Genomic DNA, 19,726 nt, shown 5'->3' with positions numbered 1-19,726 from the left:
TGCTTGTTTATTTTCTTTTCAAGCTTATGTGTACAGTCGATGACCTGAAGGAAATGGGCATACCCCTTGGACCCAGAAAGAAGATCGCTAACTTTGTAAAACAGAAGGCAGCTAAACTGGTAAAGTTTATTTGTGCCCTAAAAACAGAAACCAAAATTCATCTTTGACTTTCTTGTTGAGATTTTGGGAGTTCTTGTTAATACAGTGTGATTAAGCCGGCTAATGTGTTCCCTGCCCAAGGGCGCAGTGTGGAGCTGATGTAAGCGCAGACCTTGGAGTCGGCCAGAACCGGGTTTCAACCCCAGCTCGGATGACTGGCCATCCCCCTTTTCCTGGGACTGAGAGAATTCCCAGGGTGAAGGACTCTCAGTTTTAAAATTGGTATTTGGGGATTTCCTGGTGCAAAAACCGAGTAAGCCCTGGACAGATGGATGAATCAGTCATCCCGGTTCAACGGCTTATTAACTCCTTATTCATGAGCAGTTTGCTTAACTTTTTTGATTCTTGATTTCCCTAATTTCTAAAATGTGAATTTTGCTACCTTCCCTATAGGGTTGGATTAATGCATCTAAGCTTAGCCCCCAATAAATATTAGCTCATTTTCTGTGTTCTTAGTTCTCACCATCTAAAGAGATAAGAATAGCCTCACTAAAATCTCATGAAATAATAACCAAAAAAACCAAAAATTCTTAAAAATACAAAACAAAACAACAACTAAAAAGCATGTAGAAAGAAAGAAGAGCAGTTGGGAAAAACTTGTTTCATTTAATTTTCATTTATTTATTCATAGATTTTATTTGAGAGACAGAGTGTGAGCACAAGCAGGGGGAGTGGCAGAGGCAGAGGGAGAGGGAGAAGCAGGCTCCCCACTGAGCAGGGAGCCCAATGTGGGGCTCGATCCCAGGATCCTGAGATCGTGATCTGAGTTGAAGGCAGATGCTTAACCAACTGAGCCACCCAGGTGCCCCTAATTTTCTTTCTTTCCAAAAGATTTTATTTATTTGAGAGAGAGAGCATGAGAAGAGAGAGGTCAGCGGGAGAAGCAGACGCCCTGCAGAGCAGAGAGCCCGATGTGGGACTCGATCCCAGGACTCCAGGATCATGACCTGAGCTGAAGACAGTGGCTTCAACTGAGCCATCCTGGCACCCCAATGCCCCTAATATTCATGTACTAATCAAATTAATTTTATAGAGATTCTCTAAGTACTTAGAGAAATTAGTTCTTAAGGTGGCTACTTTATTGTTGTAAGCATGATCTGTGTTACCTTTCCATCTTTTGAACTGCTGTAGTTCTTTTATTTTTATTATATATTTACACCTTAGTGTATATCACTTTGCATGTAACAGGACTATAAAGTCGGGACTGATTTGTTTTGATTAGCCTAAGCAGTTGAATTATTTAAGATTTAATTAATATCTTTTGGCTCAGGTACCATGTCAATATTTGGGATTTGGAGATGAATTGAGGGTATGTGGTCTAGTTAGGGGCAGAGATTTGACCACAGGTGACTTATTGGTCCTGTAAAGTGCTATCCGTGCTGTCAGAGCCAGGGGAGTGGCATTTCTGGCCTGGCGAGAGGGTTGAGGGGCTGAGGAAGTTCAAAGAAGACTCCCCCAAGTGTTGATGCTTGAAGGAGAAATAGGCCTTCCAGGAGTGGGCTTGTATTTACCTATGGCTGAAAGAGCAGCTGAGCTGGGAATAGAGCAGGACAAAGGGATGGAGGCTGGTTGCCCAGAGGCCCCCAGGGCTTTGGTTTACTTCCTCATTTATGGAAGTACATGGATCCTAAGTGTTCAGCGTAGTAAGTTTTGAAACTTTGTGCATCTGTGTAATCACCACCTAGAACAAGGGTTAGAACATCTCTGTCACCAGATAGTTCTCTTGGGCTCCTTTCTCGTCCACTCCTCCGTTTTCCTACTACTCTGGTTTCCATCACTGTTGAGTTTTGCCTGTTCTGCCTTTTCATATAAATGGGATCAGCGCCATGTGCTCTTTTGTATCTGGCTTCTTTCACTCAGCGTTTTTGAGATAGATCCAATTATTGTGTCATTTGCAGTTCATTCCTTCCTGTTTCTGAGTAGATACTCCGTTGTGGGACTCTAACCACAGCGTGCTCGTCTGTTTTTCCCAAAATGGGTTTGAGGAAAACTCGTCAGTGTCTCCACGCAGACATCTTGGGTGTAAACATGTTGAATGAAGACATTTCTCCTCAAATCCACATCTTTATAGGAAATATGTATTTCACGATTATATGGTACTTTAATCTGTCTAAAGTTGAGTTCATAAAGGAAAATAGTTGGCATTTTGTATTACAATTTTAAGTTCTATAGAAAAGTAGAGTGAATAGTGTAGTGATAGCCAGTATTTAGATTTAACTGTAGCTGTTTTGCTGTTTTTTCTGTCTCTTATCATTTTTTTTCTTAAGAATTTTAAATAGTGGCGTTTCTTCCCTAAATATTTGGTGTGTGACTCTAAGAAGGATGTTTCCCTGACACCACTCTGCCTAGGAAATTACTGCTCATTCCTTAGCTTTGAGATAGCTTGTTCCATCGAGCTAGTTGATGAACTTTTCCTCAGGGTTGTGTTGTGAAATGTTGCTGTTTCACAGGAACAGAAAAAAGCAGCAGCAGAGAAGAAGGCAGTGATGGCTGCTTCGACAAAGGGACAAGAGGAAAATGCTCAGAGAGCTAAAGAAATGACTTCCCTCCCCTCAGACTCTAACGAGTCCAAGCGGAAACTTCCAGTTGGTGCTTATGTGTCTTCTGTGCATGTTGACTATGAGTCTTTCGAAGTTGGCACTGGACAGGTAAGTTTACAAGTTGATTAGAGCTGCACATTTTATGTTGGAATCACATATCTTTATTATTGGGGTTGGCTTTAAATTCTTAAAATAGTCAACATTTATGGGGGGTGGAGAAAACATTGTCTCTCCATAAGATTGTGTGCATCTCTCAGTTAAAAAATACTTATGTTGAAGTAAATTTATTTTTAGTTTTTCCACTGCTCGTAATTTTATAACATTAGTCCCTCATAGCTACTAGCAACGGAGTGACGGTAGTTTGAAAATCATGTGAATACAGTTGTCTCCAGTTATGGGCAGTTTGGCTTTCTGTGGTTTCAGTTACCTGGTCGTCTGTGGTCTGGAAGCAGATGACCCTCCTTCTGACGTGTGGTCAGAAGGTCAGTAGTAACCGAAAGTTACTTTCCAAAGCCTACATCACTCACCCCGCTACATCTCATCACGTAGGCCTTCTGTCTTACGTCGTCACAAGAAGAAGGCCGAGCACAGTCCAAGAAGACATTTCGAGAGAACCAGACTACATGCACTTAACTTTTATAGTATATTGTTGTAATTGTTCTGTTTGTGATTATTGTTGTTAATCTCTTACCCTGCTTAATTTATAAATTAAACTTTATCATAGGTAAGTATGGCAAAGACATAGTGTATAGAGTACGGTCTTATGTGAGGTTTCAGGCCTCCACAGGGGGTCTTGGAATGTATCCCCTTGGATAAGGGGGGACTACTGTATTCTTAAATTTCTTTGAGAGAAACTTGCTGCATTCACTTAACTTACATTTTTTAGTATTCACAATTCTTCCCTTGCAGAAAAATCTTTTTTTCCTTTTTCAGAAAAATTTCTATAAAAATTGGCCAAGGAATTGACAGTGCTATATTTAATAATGCACTTTAATATACTTACATCTCAATGGCTTAGAAGTATTAAAATCTTTTTAGACTTTGTTACTTTCAGTATACTTACAATTGTGTCTGTAAGGTTCCATTCTCCTAAGTGAATTCATGACTGATTTAAAGAAGGCAGAAAATGGAACAGGGTGTTTGTAATAGCCTCTTCAAGCTTTTAAACACAATTCCTTGATTGCATTCTAAAAATATCTTTCTTTTTACATACGACCGAATTTGAACATACTTTTTTTTTTCTTTTTAAGATTTATTTGACAGAGAGAGAGAGGGAGCGAGAGAGTGAGTGTGCTTGCACAAGCAGGGCAGTGGCAGGCAGAGGGAAATGGAGAAGCGGCCTCCCATGTAGCAGGGAGCCTGAAGTGAGGCTCTATCCCAGGACCCTGAATCATGACCTGAGCTGAAGGCAGTTACTCGACTAAGCCACGCAGGTGCCCCACCTTGAACATACTTTAGCAAATAAAGGGCAGATATTTTCTCACTTAACTCTGAAGGATCAGAGTATAGATTTGTGGAACCAGGGGTTCCATGTGACCAGGACACACTCACTGTGTGTCCCTCTGTGGGAGCTGACCTTCTCCATGAACCTGGAATCATGGGTGTCCTTATAGGCTCATCTCCTTATAGCTTTATGACCACAGAGGAAAAGGAATCTCCCCCGGTAGGTCCAATTAGGAAAATGTGCTTGGCCTGGTATGAGTTATAGGTCCATTTTAGCCAATTCGTACTGCCTGGGGAATGGGGCACAGGTTGTTTGTCCCAGCCCAAGTCACTTGCCACCTCCATGGTGGGTGGCCCCGTGTGGGCAGGTAGGGTCTATTACCCAAAAGGTTGTGGGGCAGTGCAAACAATAGCCCTTTGCCAGAAAGTCAAGAAACTGCTAAGCAAGAGAAAACAAAAAATACCATACTCTTCATGGCCAGAACTAACCTCTGAACTCTTTGAACAAGGCTTTCTAGACCTTTATTTAAGCATGTATTTATATACATGGTTTAGCAAAGATGGGGAAATACTACATAAAATGTTTTACCAAAACATGATACTGCCATTTTCAAGCACTATTACAAATATATTCCTGTGTCAGGAAATATTTCTCTCATTATAATGACTGCTGTTTTACTGTTTGGATGGATAATGGTTTATTTTTTCGTTTATTCATTACTGGGTGTATTAGTTTGTTCAGGCTGCCATGACAAAGTATTACACACAGGGTGGCTTTAAACAACAGAAATTTATTGTCTCAGTTCTCAGAAGCTCAGACTCCAAGAGCGAGGTGTCAGCAGGGCCATACTCCCTTTGAAACCTGTAGCGGAAAACCCTTCTTGGCCTCTGACAGCTTCTGGCCATTTGCCAGGTGCTCCTTGGCTCCGAGCTGCCGCTCTCCAGCCTTGTTTTCACATGCTCCTGCCTGGGTCCGCGTCGTCTTCCCTCTGTGTCTGTCTCTGTGACCTCATTTCCCCTTTTTATGAGAACACCAGCGTCTTGGATTAGGGCCCACCCAAATACCTTATTTTAACTTGATTACCGTGGTAAAGATCCTAGTTCCGAATAAGGTCTGAGGTGCTGGTACGTGTGACTTTTTTGTGAGGGACACAGTTCACCCATGATGTTGGACATGGAGGCAGTTTCAGGTTTTTCACTCTTTTAAGCAGTCCAGTGATGAACACTTCTAAACCAATTTTCTGTGCATATTCTTTGTTATTTCCTTCAGTTAAATAAGTGGAAGTGGGGTAGGTGGGCCCAAGAATGTACATATGAAAATTCTGGTAGTTACTTCTACTTGCCCCTGAAAAAGTTTTGTCGGTTTGTATTCTCAGAGGCAATTTATAAGACTGATCCCCCTCTCTCTCCTCACTAACTCTGGCGCTGTCATTCTCCCTTACAGATAGGTAGTATTCTCACTTTTATCACTTTCTTCTGAAAAAATGACTTTTATGAAAACAGAAGATTCTTTCTTTCTTTTTAGTATTTCATTCATCTCTCTGATAACCTTGTAGGGAAATGGCATCTCACTGTCTTTCTGAACATTAGAGAAGTTAGATGTTTTCTCATATGTCTTCTAAGCGTTTTTCTTTTGTGAAGTGTTGATTTTACCTACTTTTCTCCTGAGTTTCTTTTTCCTTTTTGGATATTTAAGAATTTCTGTCTGTTAAGGATATTAGCTCTTTTTTCATCTATGTTGAATTTCCAGTTGGTAATTTTTCTCTTAACTTTCTATTTTCTTCTTCTTTTTTTAAATCTGGAGCTGGGGGAAATGTATAATCTTGAGAGCATGTCCCGTGTGGCCCTCATCAGTAGCAGAAGCCGTTGAATTTGGAAATATAAGGGCAAGCCAAGGGATGAACAGCCTAGACTTGGTTAGAAGGGGCAGCCTAGGGTAGTAGAAGGCGCGTTGGATTTGGAATTCAAAGTTCTCATTCTGCCACTCACTAGTGAGTGCTTGTCGGTGAGTGACGTCATCTCTCTGAGCGTCACTGTCACCATCTGAGAAATGGACACGATAATCTTGCTGTACCTCCCTTTCAGGGGGCCTTTGTCACGCGGTCGGATTATGTCGCTCATCATTCTTCATCGTCAGGATACCAGAGTGACAAAGACCTCTATCCTACCACTGAGCAACAAACAAAAGAGCTTTGTAAACCGTAGAGTGCCACGAACGTAGGGGCTTTCTCTTACTCTGGGCCATTGTCAGTGAGGTGAGGGGCTAAAAGCAAGCTGCCAAAACAGGGGCTCTCTTGGGACAAAGCATTTTTCTACTGGAAAGAAACTTGCTTGGACAAACAAAGGTGGTAGTTATAAGAGAAGTAACAGTTGTGGGATGCTTTAAAATAGGCCAGGCTCTGTGCTAAGCACTATATGTGGATGAGGTTATTTATTTTTCAACCCCATTATGAGTTTGGCATTGTTATCCCCATTTTGTAGATGAGGAAACAGGCAGAGGTTAAGAAACTTGCCCAAGGTCACACAGTAAGTTGTGGAGCCAGGATTCAAGCCCAGGCAGTTTGAATCTAGAATCTATAATTTCAGATATTTATAATTATAATAAATACAATGTTTACTATATACTGTATATGTTATGCTCTACAACAAGTAAAATATATACAGAGGATGTAATAGTCTATGAAGATTTTACCTTTTTTTTTTTGAAGATTCTATTTATTTGACAGAGACAGACACAGTGAGAGAGGAAACACAAGGTGAGGCAGTAGGAGAGGGAGAAGCTGGCTTCCCGCCAAGCAGGGAGCCCAGTGCGGGGCTCAATCCCATGACTCTGGGATCATGACCTGAGCTGAAGTCAGATGCTTAACGACTGAGCCACCCAGGTGCCCCCAGTCTATGAAGATTTTTTTTTTTTTTTTAAAGATTTTATTTATTTATTTGACAGACAGAGATCACAAGTAGGCAGAGAGGCAGGCAGAGAGAGAGAGAGGAAGAAGCAGTCTCCCCGCTGAGCAGAGAGCCCGATGCGGGACTCGATCCCAGGACCCTGAGATCATGACCTGAGCCGAAGGCAGAGGCTTAACCCTCTGAGTCACCCAGGCGCCCTCTATGAAGATTTTAAAGAGAAATTTTTTGTCCCTTTAAAATAGCTGACAGTGATTATAAACATTATAAACCATACCTAGAGTGGCACCATCTGTGTTAACATGCTTTTAATTAAGTGCAGTTCCAGCTTGAACTTCTGAATTTTTTATTCTGTGACCTTGGAATGATGATCTAATATTGTTTTTTTGATTCTTTCTAGGTTTCTGTTGTTTACAACGCATTAGACTTTGAGCCAGAGATTTTCTTTGCCTTGGGATCTCCAGTTGGTATGTTTCTCACTATTCGAGGAGTGGATAGAATAGATGAGAACTACAGGCTTCCTACGTGTAAAGGATTCTTCAATATTTATCATCCAGTGAGTGACGTGAACTACTTTTTATTTTGAAAAAGATGAAACACCTCCATAGAAACACTTACTAGATCATCCTTATAGAGTCTCAGATTCTTTTTTTTTTTTTTTAAAGATTTTATTTTTTTATTTGACAGAGATCACAGTAGGCAGAGAAGCAGGCAGAGAGAGAGGAGGAAGCAGGCTCCCCGCCAAGCAGAGAGCCTGATGCAGGGCTTGATCCCGGGACCCTGAGATTATGACCCAAGCCGAAGGCAGAGGCTTAACCCATTGAGCCACCCAGGCACCCCTAGAGTCTCAGATTCTTATTTCTTAGGAACTAATTCTCATTTTGATGTACAACTCAACTCTTTGTCCTAATAGAGAATAGTCTGATGCTGTCCAATAAACTTTTCTACCAGGAAGCCTTTGTTCAAGGAAATAATTCTATTGCTTTGCTTGCAAAGCCAGTTTTACTCACAGATTTAGAAGTCTTCTTATAATTACCAGTAGTAAGTCTTCTTATAATTACCACTTGTGAAAAAATCAGAATCTCTGGTTTGGTGTTACCTGTTTTGTCACCCAGTCAAGATACATAACTCAAGATAAAAGAACTTTTCCTAAATTTCACTTTTCTTTACAGCTTGATCCAGTGGCTTATAGATTAGAGCCCATGATTGTTCCAGATTTGGACCTGAAAGCGGTTCTCATCCCACATCACAAAGGCAGAAAAAGACTTCATTTAGGTAAAAAGCAAATACTATAAAAACTTGTTTCCTTTCTGTCATTTTGTAATCTGTTAGTCATAATGAATTATGTCCTTTCTGTCATTTGTAATTTAATCATGAACATTTTAACACTAGATCCTTTCTCATAAAATTAATGTTATTTAAGTGCCTTCTGTGTTTGGAACCTGTTTATTAAATGTTCAGAAGAGCTATAAAGAAAGTTCTGAATGAGTTGCTTCTCCTTGATGACTTTCTTCTTGGTATGGTGTTCTAATGGTTGAGATACTTAGGAATGAGGGACGTCAGTACTAAAGTGATGAGACGCAAAGATTGATAGAATTTAGTCATAATTTCTGGAGTTAGGAAGCAGAATAACACTTGAACTAAGGACCCCGAAGAAATAAACTTGATGCTAAGTCAAATGAGCTGTTACTTCCTTGCTAACTATATAAACTTTTCCAGTTAAAAACATCCATTAAACATAGTGGATCAGTAATAATTCCAAGCGGGGTTCATGTCTCTCTTACGCCTGTTAATGGTGTCCGTCATCCGTAGGTTTAAAGGTTTGGGTGGAAGGGACGGGAGTGCAGTGGGGAAAAGGGGAAAGGCATCGGATCCTTTTGTTGAAAACTGGATTTTCTTTCTTTTTTCTGTTCTTCCTTCGTTCCTTTTTTTTGGGGGGGGGGACTTACATCGTGCAGTTAAAAAATACTTAACTCTTTTGGAGTTAAAATGGGAAGTTTGGTACTCAAATACGTTGAATTCAAATAGGGTTTATTAGACCACAAAGTAGAAAAGGTGGAAGGGTAGGGGTTTCTTCATTTTTAAATCAGAAGTTTATATTGTTGTTATATTAAAATCTCAAATTCTCGGGGCGCCTTGGTGGCTCAGTGGGTTAAGCCGCTGCCTTCGGCTCAGGTCATGATCTCAGGATCCTGGGATCGAGTCCCGCATCGGGCTCTCTGCTCAGCAGGGAGCCTGCTTCCCTCTCTCTCTCTGCCTGCCTCTCCATCTACTTGTGATTTCTCTCTGTCAAATAAATAAATAAAATCTTAAAAAAAAAAATAAAATCTCAAATTCTCAAAACCATTTTAGGATTATAGATTAAAAAAACAGTCATCTTTTTAATCTTGTGGGCTCATTTTTTTTTTTTTAAAGATTTTTATTTATTTATTTTGAGAGAGAGAGAGAGACAGAGTGAGAGAGAGCATGAGAGGGGAGGTCAGAGGGAGAAGCAGACTCCCCATGGAGCTGGGAGCCCGAGGCGGGACTCATAGATCCCAGGACTCCGGGATCATGACCTGAGCCGAAGGCAGTTGCCTAACCAACTGAGCCACCCAGGCGCCCTTTTTTTTTGTTGTTGTTGTTAAAGATTTTTATTTATTTATTTTGAGAGAGAGAGAGAAACAGAGTGAGAGAGAGCATGAGAGGGGAGAGGCCCATCTCTTTTAACTTACGGAAAAAAGGCACATGAACGTGCCCACATTATTACGGTATTTGAACTCCACCTTCCCACCTTTTATTTTTAACTTTTTTTTTTTTTTTAAAGATTTTATTTATTTATTTGACAGAGAGAAATCACAAGTAGACGGAGAGGCAGGCAGAGAGAGAGACAGGGAAGCAGGCTCCCTGCTGAGCAGAGAGCCCGATGCGGGACTCGATCCCAGGACCCTGAGATCATGACCTGAGCCGAAGGCAGCGGCTTAACCCACTGAGCCACCCAGGCGCCCCTATTTTTAACTTTTGTGGAGAGAGGAAGCGTACACATTTTGGCTGAATTAGTTTTAGCTGTTAAAAAAAAAATGACAATAAGGCTCTATAAAACTTTTTTTACAATTTGATTTATGTGTTTGTCAGAGAGAGCTCACAAGCAGGGCAGCGGCAGGTGGAAGGAGAAGCAGCAGGCTCCCCGCTGAGCAAGGAGCCCGTTGAGAGACTTGAACTTAGGACCCTGGGATCATGACCTGAGCCCAAGGCAGACGCTTAACTGACTAAGCCACCCAGGGGCCCCTCTACAAAACATTTTAATATATTGAGAGTTCTTGGCCGAAAACTATGGCGTTTAAAAGAGGACTTACCCTGTCTGAGAAGAGTGTTAACTTTAGTTTCAGTTTTTGTGGTGCAGAATTTTATCCAGTGACTAACCGACATGGTATGTCATCTTAATCTCCGTAGAGCTGAAAGACAGTCTCTCTCGTATGGGATCTGATTTGAAGCAGGGCTTCATTAGCTCCCTGAAAAGTGCTTGGCAGACGTTAAACGAGTTTGCCCGCGCTCACACCTCTTCAACTCAGCTGCAAGAAGAACTGGAGAAAGTGGCCAATCAGATCAAAGAAGAAGAAGAGAAACAAGTAGTTGAAGGTAAATTTGACATTTGAGAAGCATTTTCTAGTACAAATGTTATTTGTAAACATATTACTTCCGAATTATTTAATGATGCTTTTCCATTCTGTTCCGTTCTGTTAAAATGTTAGAGATTCTTTTGTAAAGGAAAATCTGTTAGGATTAACTGTACTTCACAATGCGTATCATTTCTTTTTCTGGGTTTTTGCCTGAAAGTTGCTGGACTTTTTACTCTGCATTCTTAAGTTTTTGTTGAGATTTCTAAGGCCAGAGTGGAATATCAGAGTTAACAGCTAAGCTTGTATTCAGGCATTTTAAAGACCCACTGTAAGAAATTATCGTCCTGATGCTGCTGTTTCACGGTGTCCTTATATTCTAGACTGTGTCTGCCTTGTGAGATCATTGTGCCAGGATGTTTTTGACTCTTTCAGATTCTAATTCTGTTTCCTTTCTTTCTACAATGTTCTCTCACCCCTCTTCTTCAAAACTTCTGTCAGCTCGTTGGCTCTTTCTCCTCTCTCTCGGGTAACCAGCCCCTCTTCCTTCCCCTGGCTCTTTGGAGGAATGGGAAGTGAGCCTGGTAGTTCCCCAGGTTGCTACGTGTGTCAAGCGATACTCTCTTGAGCCCAGAAAGTCAGCTAAAGTCAAAGGATAATGATTAAGTGATTGACTTTGATATTGAAATGGTTTAAATTCTAGCAGAAAAGATTGTTGAAAGTCCAGATTTTTCCAAGGATGAGGACTACTTAGGAAAGGTTGGAATGCTAAACGGAGGTCGCCGAATTGACTACGTTCTTCAAGAAAAGCCAATAGAGAGTTTTAATGAATATCTTTTCGCTCTTCAGAGTCATTTATGCTATTGGTAAGTGGTTTCTTCTTTGATAATATTTGCGTGGCCTTTAGGTGCTAGCACATACGTTTCAGGGAGACTCTGTAGCTGATTTATCATTTATGATGGAATATTAATTACAACTGCCATATATTCAAAATCAGTATTTTCCCCCTTTATTATCCACAAGATGGCAGTGTGTCATCTCTTTTTGACCAAAGGCCTTTGGTACTCGCACACTAATTTTGTAGGGATACCTTTCACAGAACGGGAGTGGTAGGGACTTTGAAAAGCCATCCTTTCAGATGTCCCCTGTCACCGTGGAGGATTGCACACAGCTATTTTGTAGCTGATCGGTGTCCGTCCAGTTCATAAGGACAGCTTTAAGACTACACTGTCATTTGCCTTTCCTAGGTAGGGTTGACCAGAGCAAGGGCTGCATTTTCCACCTTTATGTATAGAGGTTAATTTCTACGAATGGTCTCTTAAGTAAAAATATTCTTTTCTTTGTGATAGGGAATCTGAAGATACTGCTCTGTTGTTACTTAAAGAAATTTATCGAACAATGAACATCAGTCCAGAACAGCCCCAGCATTGATTGGACTTCAGTTGCACTGTGTGAGTCTATCTTTATTGTGTGCATACACTGTGAATGTTTCATCCTGAAAAAAAAATTTTTTTTTTTTTAAAGTAATCTCTATATCCAACGTGGGGCTGGAACTCACGGGTCGCATGCTGCCTGACTGCGCCAGCTGGGTGCCCTTCTGAAGTCTTTTTTATGGAGTTGCTGTTGACTATAATTTTCTCTTTTCTGTTTCTTCCCAGTGTTTCTTTTTTCTTTTTTAAAAAAATTCAGAATAGAGACATTAAAGAGGGGGAATTGGTTTGCAGACTGCATTTCTGACATGTTATAATTTTCTTCCTAATACTGCATAAAATTTGACTTCTTTTATTTTCAGTTTCTTTCTGAAAGATATTCCCAGGAATGTCAGTTAGGAATTCCTTTGGTTGTAGGTAACAGAATCCAATTCACAGTACCTCAAATGAATAGAGGTTTATTTTTCTTGTGTAATGGGAAGGGTTCATCTGTTGAATGATGTCACTGGACTTTCACATTGGTGGCATCTTTATACTGCATTTTGACTCTTAATCCATAGTTATGAGATGACACCCGTAGTTCCAGACATTGTGTGTACATTTAAGACATAAGTAAGGGGGAAAAGGCATTGGCAGTTTTAGCTAATCCTTGTATTTTATTTTAAAGATTTTATTTCTTTATTTGTCAGAGAGAGAGATTGAGAGAGCACACAAGCAAGGAGAGTGGCAGGCAGAGGGAAAAGCAGACTCCCCACTGAGTAGGGAGCACCGTGCAGGGCTCCATCCCAGGACCCTGAGGTCATGACCTGAACTGAAGGCAGATGCTCAACTGACTGAGCCACTCAGGCGCCCTGTTCATGACACTTTTTAATTTTCAAGTAATAAATGTTAAGTTCAGCCTCTACCTTCTTATTTTGGAGAGAGAACCGCTTTCAGTAGGGTTTCCTTGGATTGCCCCGTGCACATCCAATCAAATGCATGTGCCTATAAAAACAAAGGGATCTCATTGGACGTATTATTTTGCAACTTGATGTTTTCGATCAGTATTATTTTGCAACTTGATGTTTTCGATCAGCCTTATAACTTGCACAACTTTCTGTGTTAGCTTATATCTTTTTCATTCTCTTTCACGGCTACATAGTAATTTCCGGCTACATAGTAATTTCGTGTGTGGCTGTGTTCCATCTTAGTTAGCCAGTTTCCTGTTAGTGTACATTTAGATCATTTCCTAATGTATATAGGAGAGTCTTAGTCAACAGAGTAGGGAAGAGGTCTGAAAAGCCATTTTATAATCAGATTCTTGATACAGTATTATCAGTTCTCACCATTTCTGGAATTATAGTAGTAAAATAAACTAAAGGTAATGTCAAAAACTACCCCAGTTCAGATTTTCAATTACAAAATCGTCTCTTATTTGGTTCTCAAATATTTATTTGGTACTTACTATGTGCCAGACACTAGTTTTCATGCTGTGGATAAGTGGAAAATAAGACAGGGTTCTCACCTTTAAAGGATTTATCTTCTACTGGGAGGAGACCGATAGTAAACCTATGCTCTAATCCATAAGTAAATTTCAGATATTGATAGGTCATGTGGAGATAGGTCTAGGAAGATGTTGTGGTGATGGGTTGCTTCTGGGGAAGGCCTTGCTGAGATGACAACATTGGAGTTGAAATTTGAAAGATGAGAGGGAGGTGGATATCTGAGGATATGAGGAGAGCAATCCAAGCAGGAGGAAGGGCAGCTGCAAATGTCGTGAGATGGGAAGAGACACGGCACATCTGCAGGACAGAAAGCAGGCCAGTATGGCTGGGGGTAATGAAGGGGAGCACAGGGGGAGAGGAGTCAGAGGTGGCAGGCCTGCTTATGAGGAAGCTGGTAAGGCCTTTGCATTCTACTCTAAGTATAATGGAAACATGGAGGGTTTTAACGGGAGTTGTGATGTGACTTGGGTTAGATTTCAGAAGGAACGCTCTGTCTAGGTGTTGGGTGGAGGGCACATGCTGGCAAGGAGAGAGGAAGGGAGAATAATTAAGAGGCTGGTGTGGCGTTGACTAGGGCTCTAGCAGTAGGGGTGGTGAGAGATGGTTGAGTGCAGATCTGTTTTACAGGGAGGAAGTCCAGGGCTTCCAGATAAGTTCATCGTGAGGGAGGAAGGAAGGAAGTTGAGGATGACTCTTACGATTTTGGTGTGAGCAGCTGGGTGGATTATGGTACCTTTTCCTGAGAAGGCTTGTGGACAGAGCTTAGTTTTTTGGTGAGGTGTGAGAATGGGAATCTCTTCTGTTAAGTCAGTGGTTGATGTTCTGGAGCTGGGGGTCTGAAGCTCAGAGCTCAAGGTAATGACCTTAAAACCAATCATCAGCATATATGTGGTCATTTGAAGCCAGAAATGGGATGAGATCACCTTGAAGTATGTAGGTAGAGAAGAGGTCTGGTGGACAAGGAGGAGCCATTGAAGTGAGAGAAGATTTGGGGACACTTGTGAGCTCAGGGAAGCTGAGAAAAGATTGCTTCAAGAGAGAGTAGTTAGCTGTGTCCAGTGCTGCTGAGAGAGAGGTCAAGGTCAAGAACCAAGACTTGGCCATTGGTTTGAGGCGAACGTAGGACATCATTGGTGACCTTGAGCAAAGGTGTTTTCATGTCATGGCTGAGGTAAAGTGAGTGGAGGGAGAGGTAAGGGTCAGAGAGGAAAAAGTTCTGCTGTGAAGGATAATAGAAATGAGACGGGGACATTTTATGATATTAAGGTGTGTTTGTTTGCTACTGAGAACGATCCAGTATTGGAGGGTGAAATTGATAAGGCAGAAGTAAAAGGGGTAATTGTGGAGGGAAATACTTGAAAGGGTAATGCAGGAAGGGGCCAAGGCCACGTGAAGCATTTAGCCTGAGGAGAGGAGCAGGGATACATCTTTCCTGGAACAGATGGAGGAGGGGAGTGTGGGCACTGACACAGGTAAGATCTTTTCCTCTGGGGAGGATGGGCAGTAAGTACATGATTGCAGGGTGCCAGATGGTAAAAATAGAACAGCAGGGTAAGGGAGAGAGGGAGCACACTCGGGATGGGACAAGTTGCTATCCTAAGATGGTGAGGGACACTGTCACTGATAAGGTGTCATTGAAGCAAGTAAGCTGGGTGGGTATCTGGGGAGAGAAGATCAGTTCAGACCAAGAGAAGTAGATCTCTCAGGATGTAAGAGCTGTCTCATTGTTTGTAATGATAGTGTAGTGTCCCACTGACTGCTACACTGTAGTTTTTTTAGCCAGTTCTTTGTTGATGGGCATTTAGGTTATTCTAATCTTTCACTAGTTATAAACAATGCTCTGGGATACGTAATATTTAATAGTTGCATTGTATTCCATTTTAGAGTTCTATTAAAGTACCTAAGTTATTTGCCATTGTCAGGTGTTTAGATGTATTTCCAACTTTATTATAAATCTGACATACAGTTGCATGTACCTTTTGCACAAATCTGTTTGGGATAAATTCCTACATGTAGCATTGCTGGATCTAAGCGTACTGCACATTTGCAAAGGATTTTGAATCTACACCTCTTGTTAAATTGCATTTCAGAAAAGTTGCTCAATTTTCATGTCTGTGTAAGTGCTGGTTTTCCTGTATCCTTGCCAACACTGGGTATTACCATTTAAAAAATTTGGTTGATAATTGCATGAATTGTTTATCATTGTTTTAGTTTGTATTTCCGACGCTAGTGAAATGTAGCATTATTGGGATATTTCAGTGGCCATTTGTCTTTGTTGTCAGTTGTCTAGTCTTGGCCTTTGAGCAAAAGGTGTGGAGGTGTGGTGTAGGGTATTTTTGTTTCTAACTGATTTATAGTTATGATATTTTAAGGATATTAGCCCTTTGTCACTGCGGAGTTGTTTTTCAGTTTGACATTTGCCTTTTATTTTTGCTTATGCTTTGGCTTTTGGGGCATTGGGTGGGTAAAGAGCATATTTTAAAAATAGGTGGGCCGGGGGTGCCTGGGTGGCTCAGTTGTTAAGCATCTGGCTTCGGCTCAGGTCCTGGGATCGAGCCCTGCATTGTGCTCCCTGCTCAGCAGGAAGCCTGCTTCTCCCTCTACCACGCCCCCTGCTTATGTTCCCTCTCTCCCTGTTTCTCTCTCTCTACCACCGAAAAAAAAAAAGAAAAAAGAAAAAAAAATGTGGGCCAGTTTTTTGAGATTATCATTTCAATTATTATGCTTAATTTTTTCTTAAATGAGTTTGTTTTTCATTTAACTTCATAGTTTAGAAGAACATAGTTTAGAAGAATAGAGGGATTTAACTTTTTTCTTAGTTTTTTTGGCTGTGCCATATATTAAAATGTACCCTTTTGTCATTGATGTTTCTATGATATGCTCTCGTTTGACAGTTTTATTATATGCCCAGTGTTTGTTTTGTTTTGTTTTGTTTGATGAGAAAATTTGATTTTTTAAAAAATTTTAATTCCAGCGTAGTTAACATATGGTATTAAATTCATTTAAAGTGTACAATGTAGTGATTCAACACTTCTAAACTTAACTCAGTGCTCATCATGATAAGTGTACCCAGTATTTGTTTTCTAGGCTTTTGGACATCTCTTCTACTGACTTACTTATCTGCCTATTGTATTTTACTGATTTCAAGTCATATAAATTCCACATTTTATCTTTAAATTTGGATTACATCTTCTAGTCAGCTATGGCCAGGATGGCAGTTGAGTTCTTCCCCAGATGGTTTGCATTTTTTTTTTCTGCCATTTATGGGGCTGGGGGAGCAGTACCAACCCGAGTCGTCTTAACCTGATTTCTCTGCTTGAGATATTTTGGACTTTGCTGCTAGTGTGAATTCAGACCACAAAATGTATGGGTTGGCAGGACTGGAGGACCAGTTCAAATACCAAGGAGTATTTTTTCTCCTCTTCCCATTGTCAGAGACTTCTTTGCTGTTCCTTGTAGAGAAAGGGTTATTTTTTTCTCCCCCTCATTGAGGCAGTAGCCATCCAGTGTCCCCACTTTTTGAGGTGGTCCCTGTCTCCTTTAGATTCCGTATCCTGAGCTACTTTCCTTTTCTTTGTGTGGGTACATAAAATAACAGTGCATCTTAACGTTTGATGGTGTCTTAAACTTCGTGAAATATGGTATTTTAGTGATTGTAACTTGATGGATTTTACCGTCTGGCAGTGCAAGGTCTTCGTATACTGTAAGTCTTGGCTCTTGTTCCAAATGAATTTTGAAATGACTTAAGTTCTCCTGATGTCTCTGTCCGCAAAACAAAGCAAAACAAAACCCAAACAATGTAGTTCTAGGATCACCTAATTCAATTAGGATTCACCTAATATGAAAAACTAAGACCTTTCATTTCACACATTATTTGTTCATTGTTCATTGTTTTCTTTCTTCTTATACTTGGTTGTTAAATTTGGGCAGAACTTAAGTTCCTGATACTGTTTTTTTTTTTAAGAGATTTTTTTTTTTTTAAAGATTTTTTTTATTTTTATTTATTTGACAGAACACAAGTAGGCAGAGAGGCAGGCAGAGAGAGAGGAGGAAGCAGGCTCCCTGCCGAGCAGAGAGCCCGATGCGGGACTCGATCCCAGGACCCTGAGATCATGACCTGAGCCGAAGGCAGCGGCTTAACCCACTGAGCCACCCAGGCGCCCTTAAGAGATTTTTAAAAAAGATTTTGTTTGTTTATTTGACAGAGAGAGAGAGAGATCACAAGCAGGCAGAGAGGCAGGCAGAGAGAGAGGGAGAAGCAGGCTGTCCGCCAAAGAGGGAGCCTGATGCTGGACTCGATCCCAGGACCCTGGATCATGACCTGGGCTGAAGGCAGACACCCAACCGACTGAGCCACCCAGGCGCCCCCTGTTGAATAATTCTTTATGTTTATCTCCTTTCATCCTTTTTAGAATTGTTCTTTAAAAAGTCTCACATGAACTTGACAGAAATTTTTTCTTTTACCTTCTGTACTCTTTTTGTTCTGAAGATCTACCCACTAGTTAATCTCACTGAACACTCCCTCCCGCACTCTGTCCCTTCCGGAGCCCCGAGGTCTTGTGCTCACAGGCTGTGTTCTTTGGAGGCAGTTAATGGTGCACACGTGGTAAAGCTGAGCACATGATAGAATATTCTTTTACTTCAGGAAGGAGCAACAGTGCATTAGTATATTATTACTCTAAGTTTGCAAAGTTCACCAAGGATTCTGTTTTCTTTTAAAGACTTTCTTGTCTTTCCAGAAAGTTGGAGTAGAAATTACGTGGCTGAGAAAACTCTCAGAGGACATTCCCAGTTTGCGCCTGTGATGGATGACGAAAAAGTGGTTCATCAACATTTGCTCAGAAAGAATTCTCACAAGTAGGAAGCCATTTAAAAGATAACATGCAGAACAAAAAGACAATGAAGAAAATCAGTACCACGTTTGGACAGTATGGATAAGAAAATGTAATTTTAAAAATGATGCAATTAAAAATTCCTCAGATCAGGTTAGTTGTGCAGCTGTCAAAGTAATGCTTGATATCGATGAAGAACTATTTGTGGCATGCAGACGGTTATTTCTGTTTCTTAAAAACTTACTGTCAGTGGGTTATTAAACTTGCATTTTTTTAAATTAATGTAGTATGTTCTTTTATTCAAGTATGGACTTCTTGAGAAACTGTAGTTATATGATTTTTCAAAAATTTGCGTTCTACTTTTCTACTTTAAATGTGAGTTGTAGTTCTGAGCTGCTTTACTGTGGGGTCATTTGTGTCTAAGAGGAAGTAACCAAGATTGCTTATATTCCAAGTTGAATCTGAGGTTTTATGAAGCCTTTCAAGCACTGGCTGAGCACATAGTGGTGGACATAAGAAGCTGCCGTGGCCCCAAAGTCCCGGGAAGCGCTCTCCCGGCACATCCTTGTCAGCCAGCGGTGGCGCGGGGGCGGGGGAGCCAATGGGACGTTTTCCATTTTGTCATCTGAGGTAGCCGTGCAGTTGCCTTGTTGCTAAACTTTCAATTAATGTGAACCAAAGTAGAGTTTCTTGGGTTTTTCTTTTGTTGTTCTTTTTTTTTTGCTTTGTATTAATTTCACTTATACCAAAGTGTTTCAGAGTATGAAATGTATTGCTTCTAGACTATAACATCTACTTCCTGAAAAGACTGTTCTGTAATATTTCACTTTGTTTTCTTATAACTTCAAATTATCTTAAATATTTTCCTAATACTACATGGGAATGCTGATTTTTCTTCCTTTGTTATGCAGTAGAAACATTTTACACTGTTTATTACATAGTTCTCATGGAACATAGAATTTTTTGAAAGCAACATATGATACACATTTTTTTGTGTATATATTCTAATTAGTGTGAATAAAATAGTCACTGCATTTTTAAAAAGCAGCAAATGTTTCTCGTCTTCCTTAAATATTCCTCTGAGTTCATCGTTCGTTTACTTTTCATTGTGAGTGCCTGCCGTATGTAGTTAGTTCGTAGCATTATCGCCTAATAATTGAATTAGGACAGAGCAGTTTTAGAGCGGCACGTGATCTCGGGCAACATCTGTTTATGCTGACCACCTCCTTCTCCAGCGAGGACGTGACACTGCTTGCTTTTCGCTGGCTGCAGACCTAGTGGCAGATCGGGCTGGAATACAGTTTCACTGACTCCCTTTTGGCTGTCATGTCTCTACAC

At 40.7% G+C, this 19,726-nt stretch overlaps 1 protein-coding gene across 5 annotated transcripts in view; it reads left to right on the top strand.

The window, feature by feature from the left end:
- The window catches only part of LOC101687220 (SEC23 interacting protein), a 41,206-nt gene extending 21,771 nt beyond the window's left edge, over positions 1-19,435 (top strand). For 2 of the 5 annotated variants that reach the window (XM_045068496.1, XM_004751816.3), the window contains 8 exons: positions 24-119; positions 2,610-2,807; positions 7,447-7,602; positions 8,219-8,321; positions 10,479-10,664; positions 11,346-11,508; positions 11,992-12,093; positions 18,296-19,435. In XM_045068496.1, coding sequence (XP_044924431.1) covers positions 24-119; positions 2,610-2,807; positions 7,447-7,602; positions 8,219-8,321; positions 10,479-10,664; positions 11,346-11,508; positions 11,992-12,073 — 984 coding nt within the window. In that variant the 3' untranslated portion in view covers positions 12,074-12,093; positions 18,296-19,435. Of the gene's footprint in view, positions 1-23; positions 120-2,609; positions 2,808-7,446; positions 7,603-8,218; positions 8,322-10,478; positions 10,665-11,345; positions 11,509-11,991; positions 12,094-18,277 lie in introns of all 5 variants that reach the window. The other 3 variants (XM_004751818.3, XM_004751817.3, XM_013055758.2) reach the window with 3 other exon arrangements.
- Positions 19,436-19,726: the final 291 nt, after the last annotated feature.

The sequence above is a fragment of the Mustela putorius genome, unplaced genomic scaffold, assembly GCF_011764305.1.
Source record: "Mustela putorius furo isolate JIRA1106 unplaced genomic scaffold, ASM1176430v1.1 tig00003909_pilon_pilon_pilon, whole genome shotgun sequence".
In the NCBI taxonomy this organism is placed as follows: Eukaryota; Metazoa; Chordata; class Mammalia; order Carnivora; family Mustelidae; genus Mustela; species Mustela putorius.
This window is presented reverse-complemented; position numbering and strand designations above follow the sequence as displayed.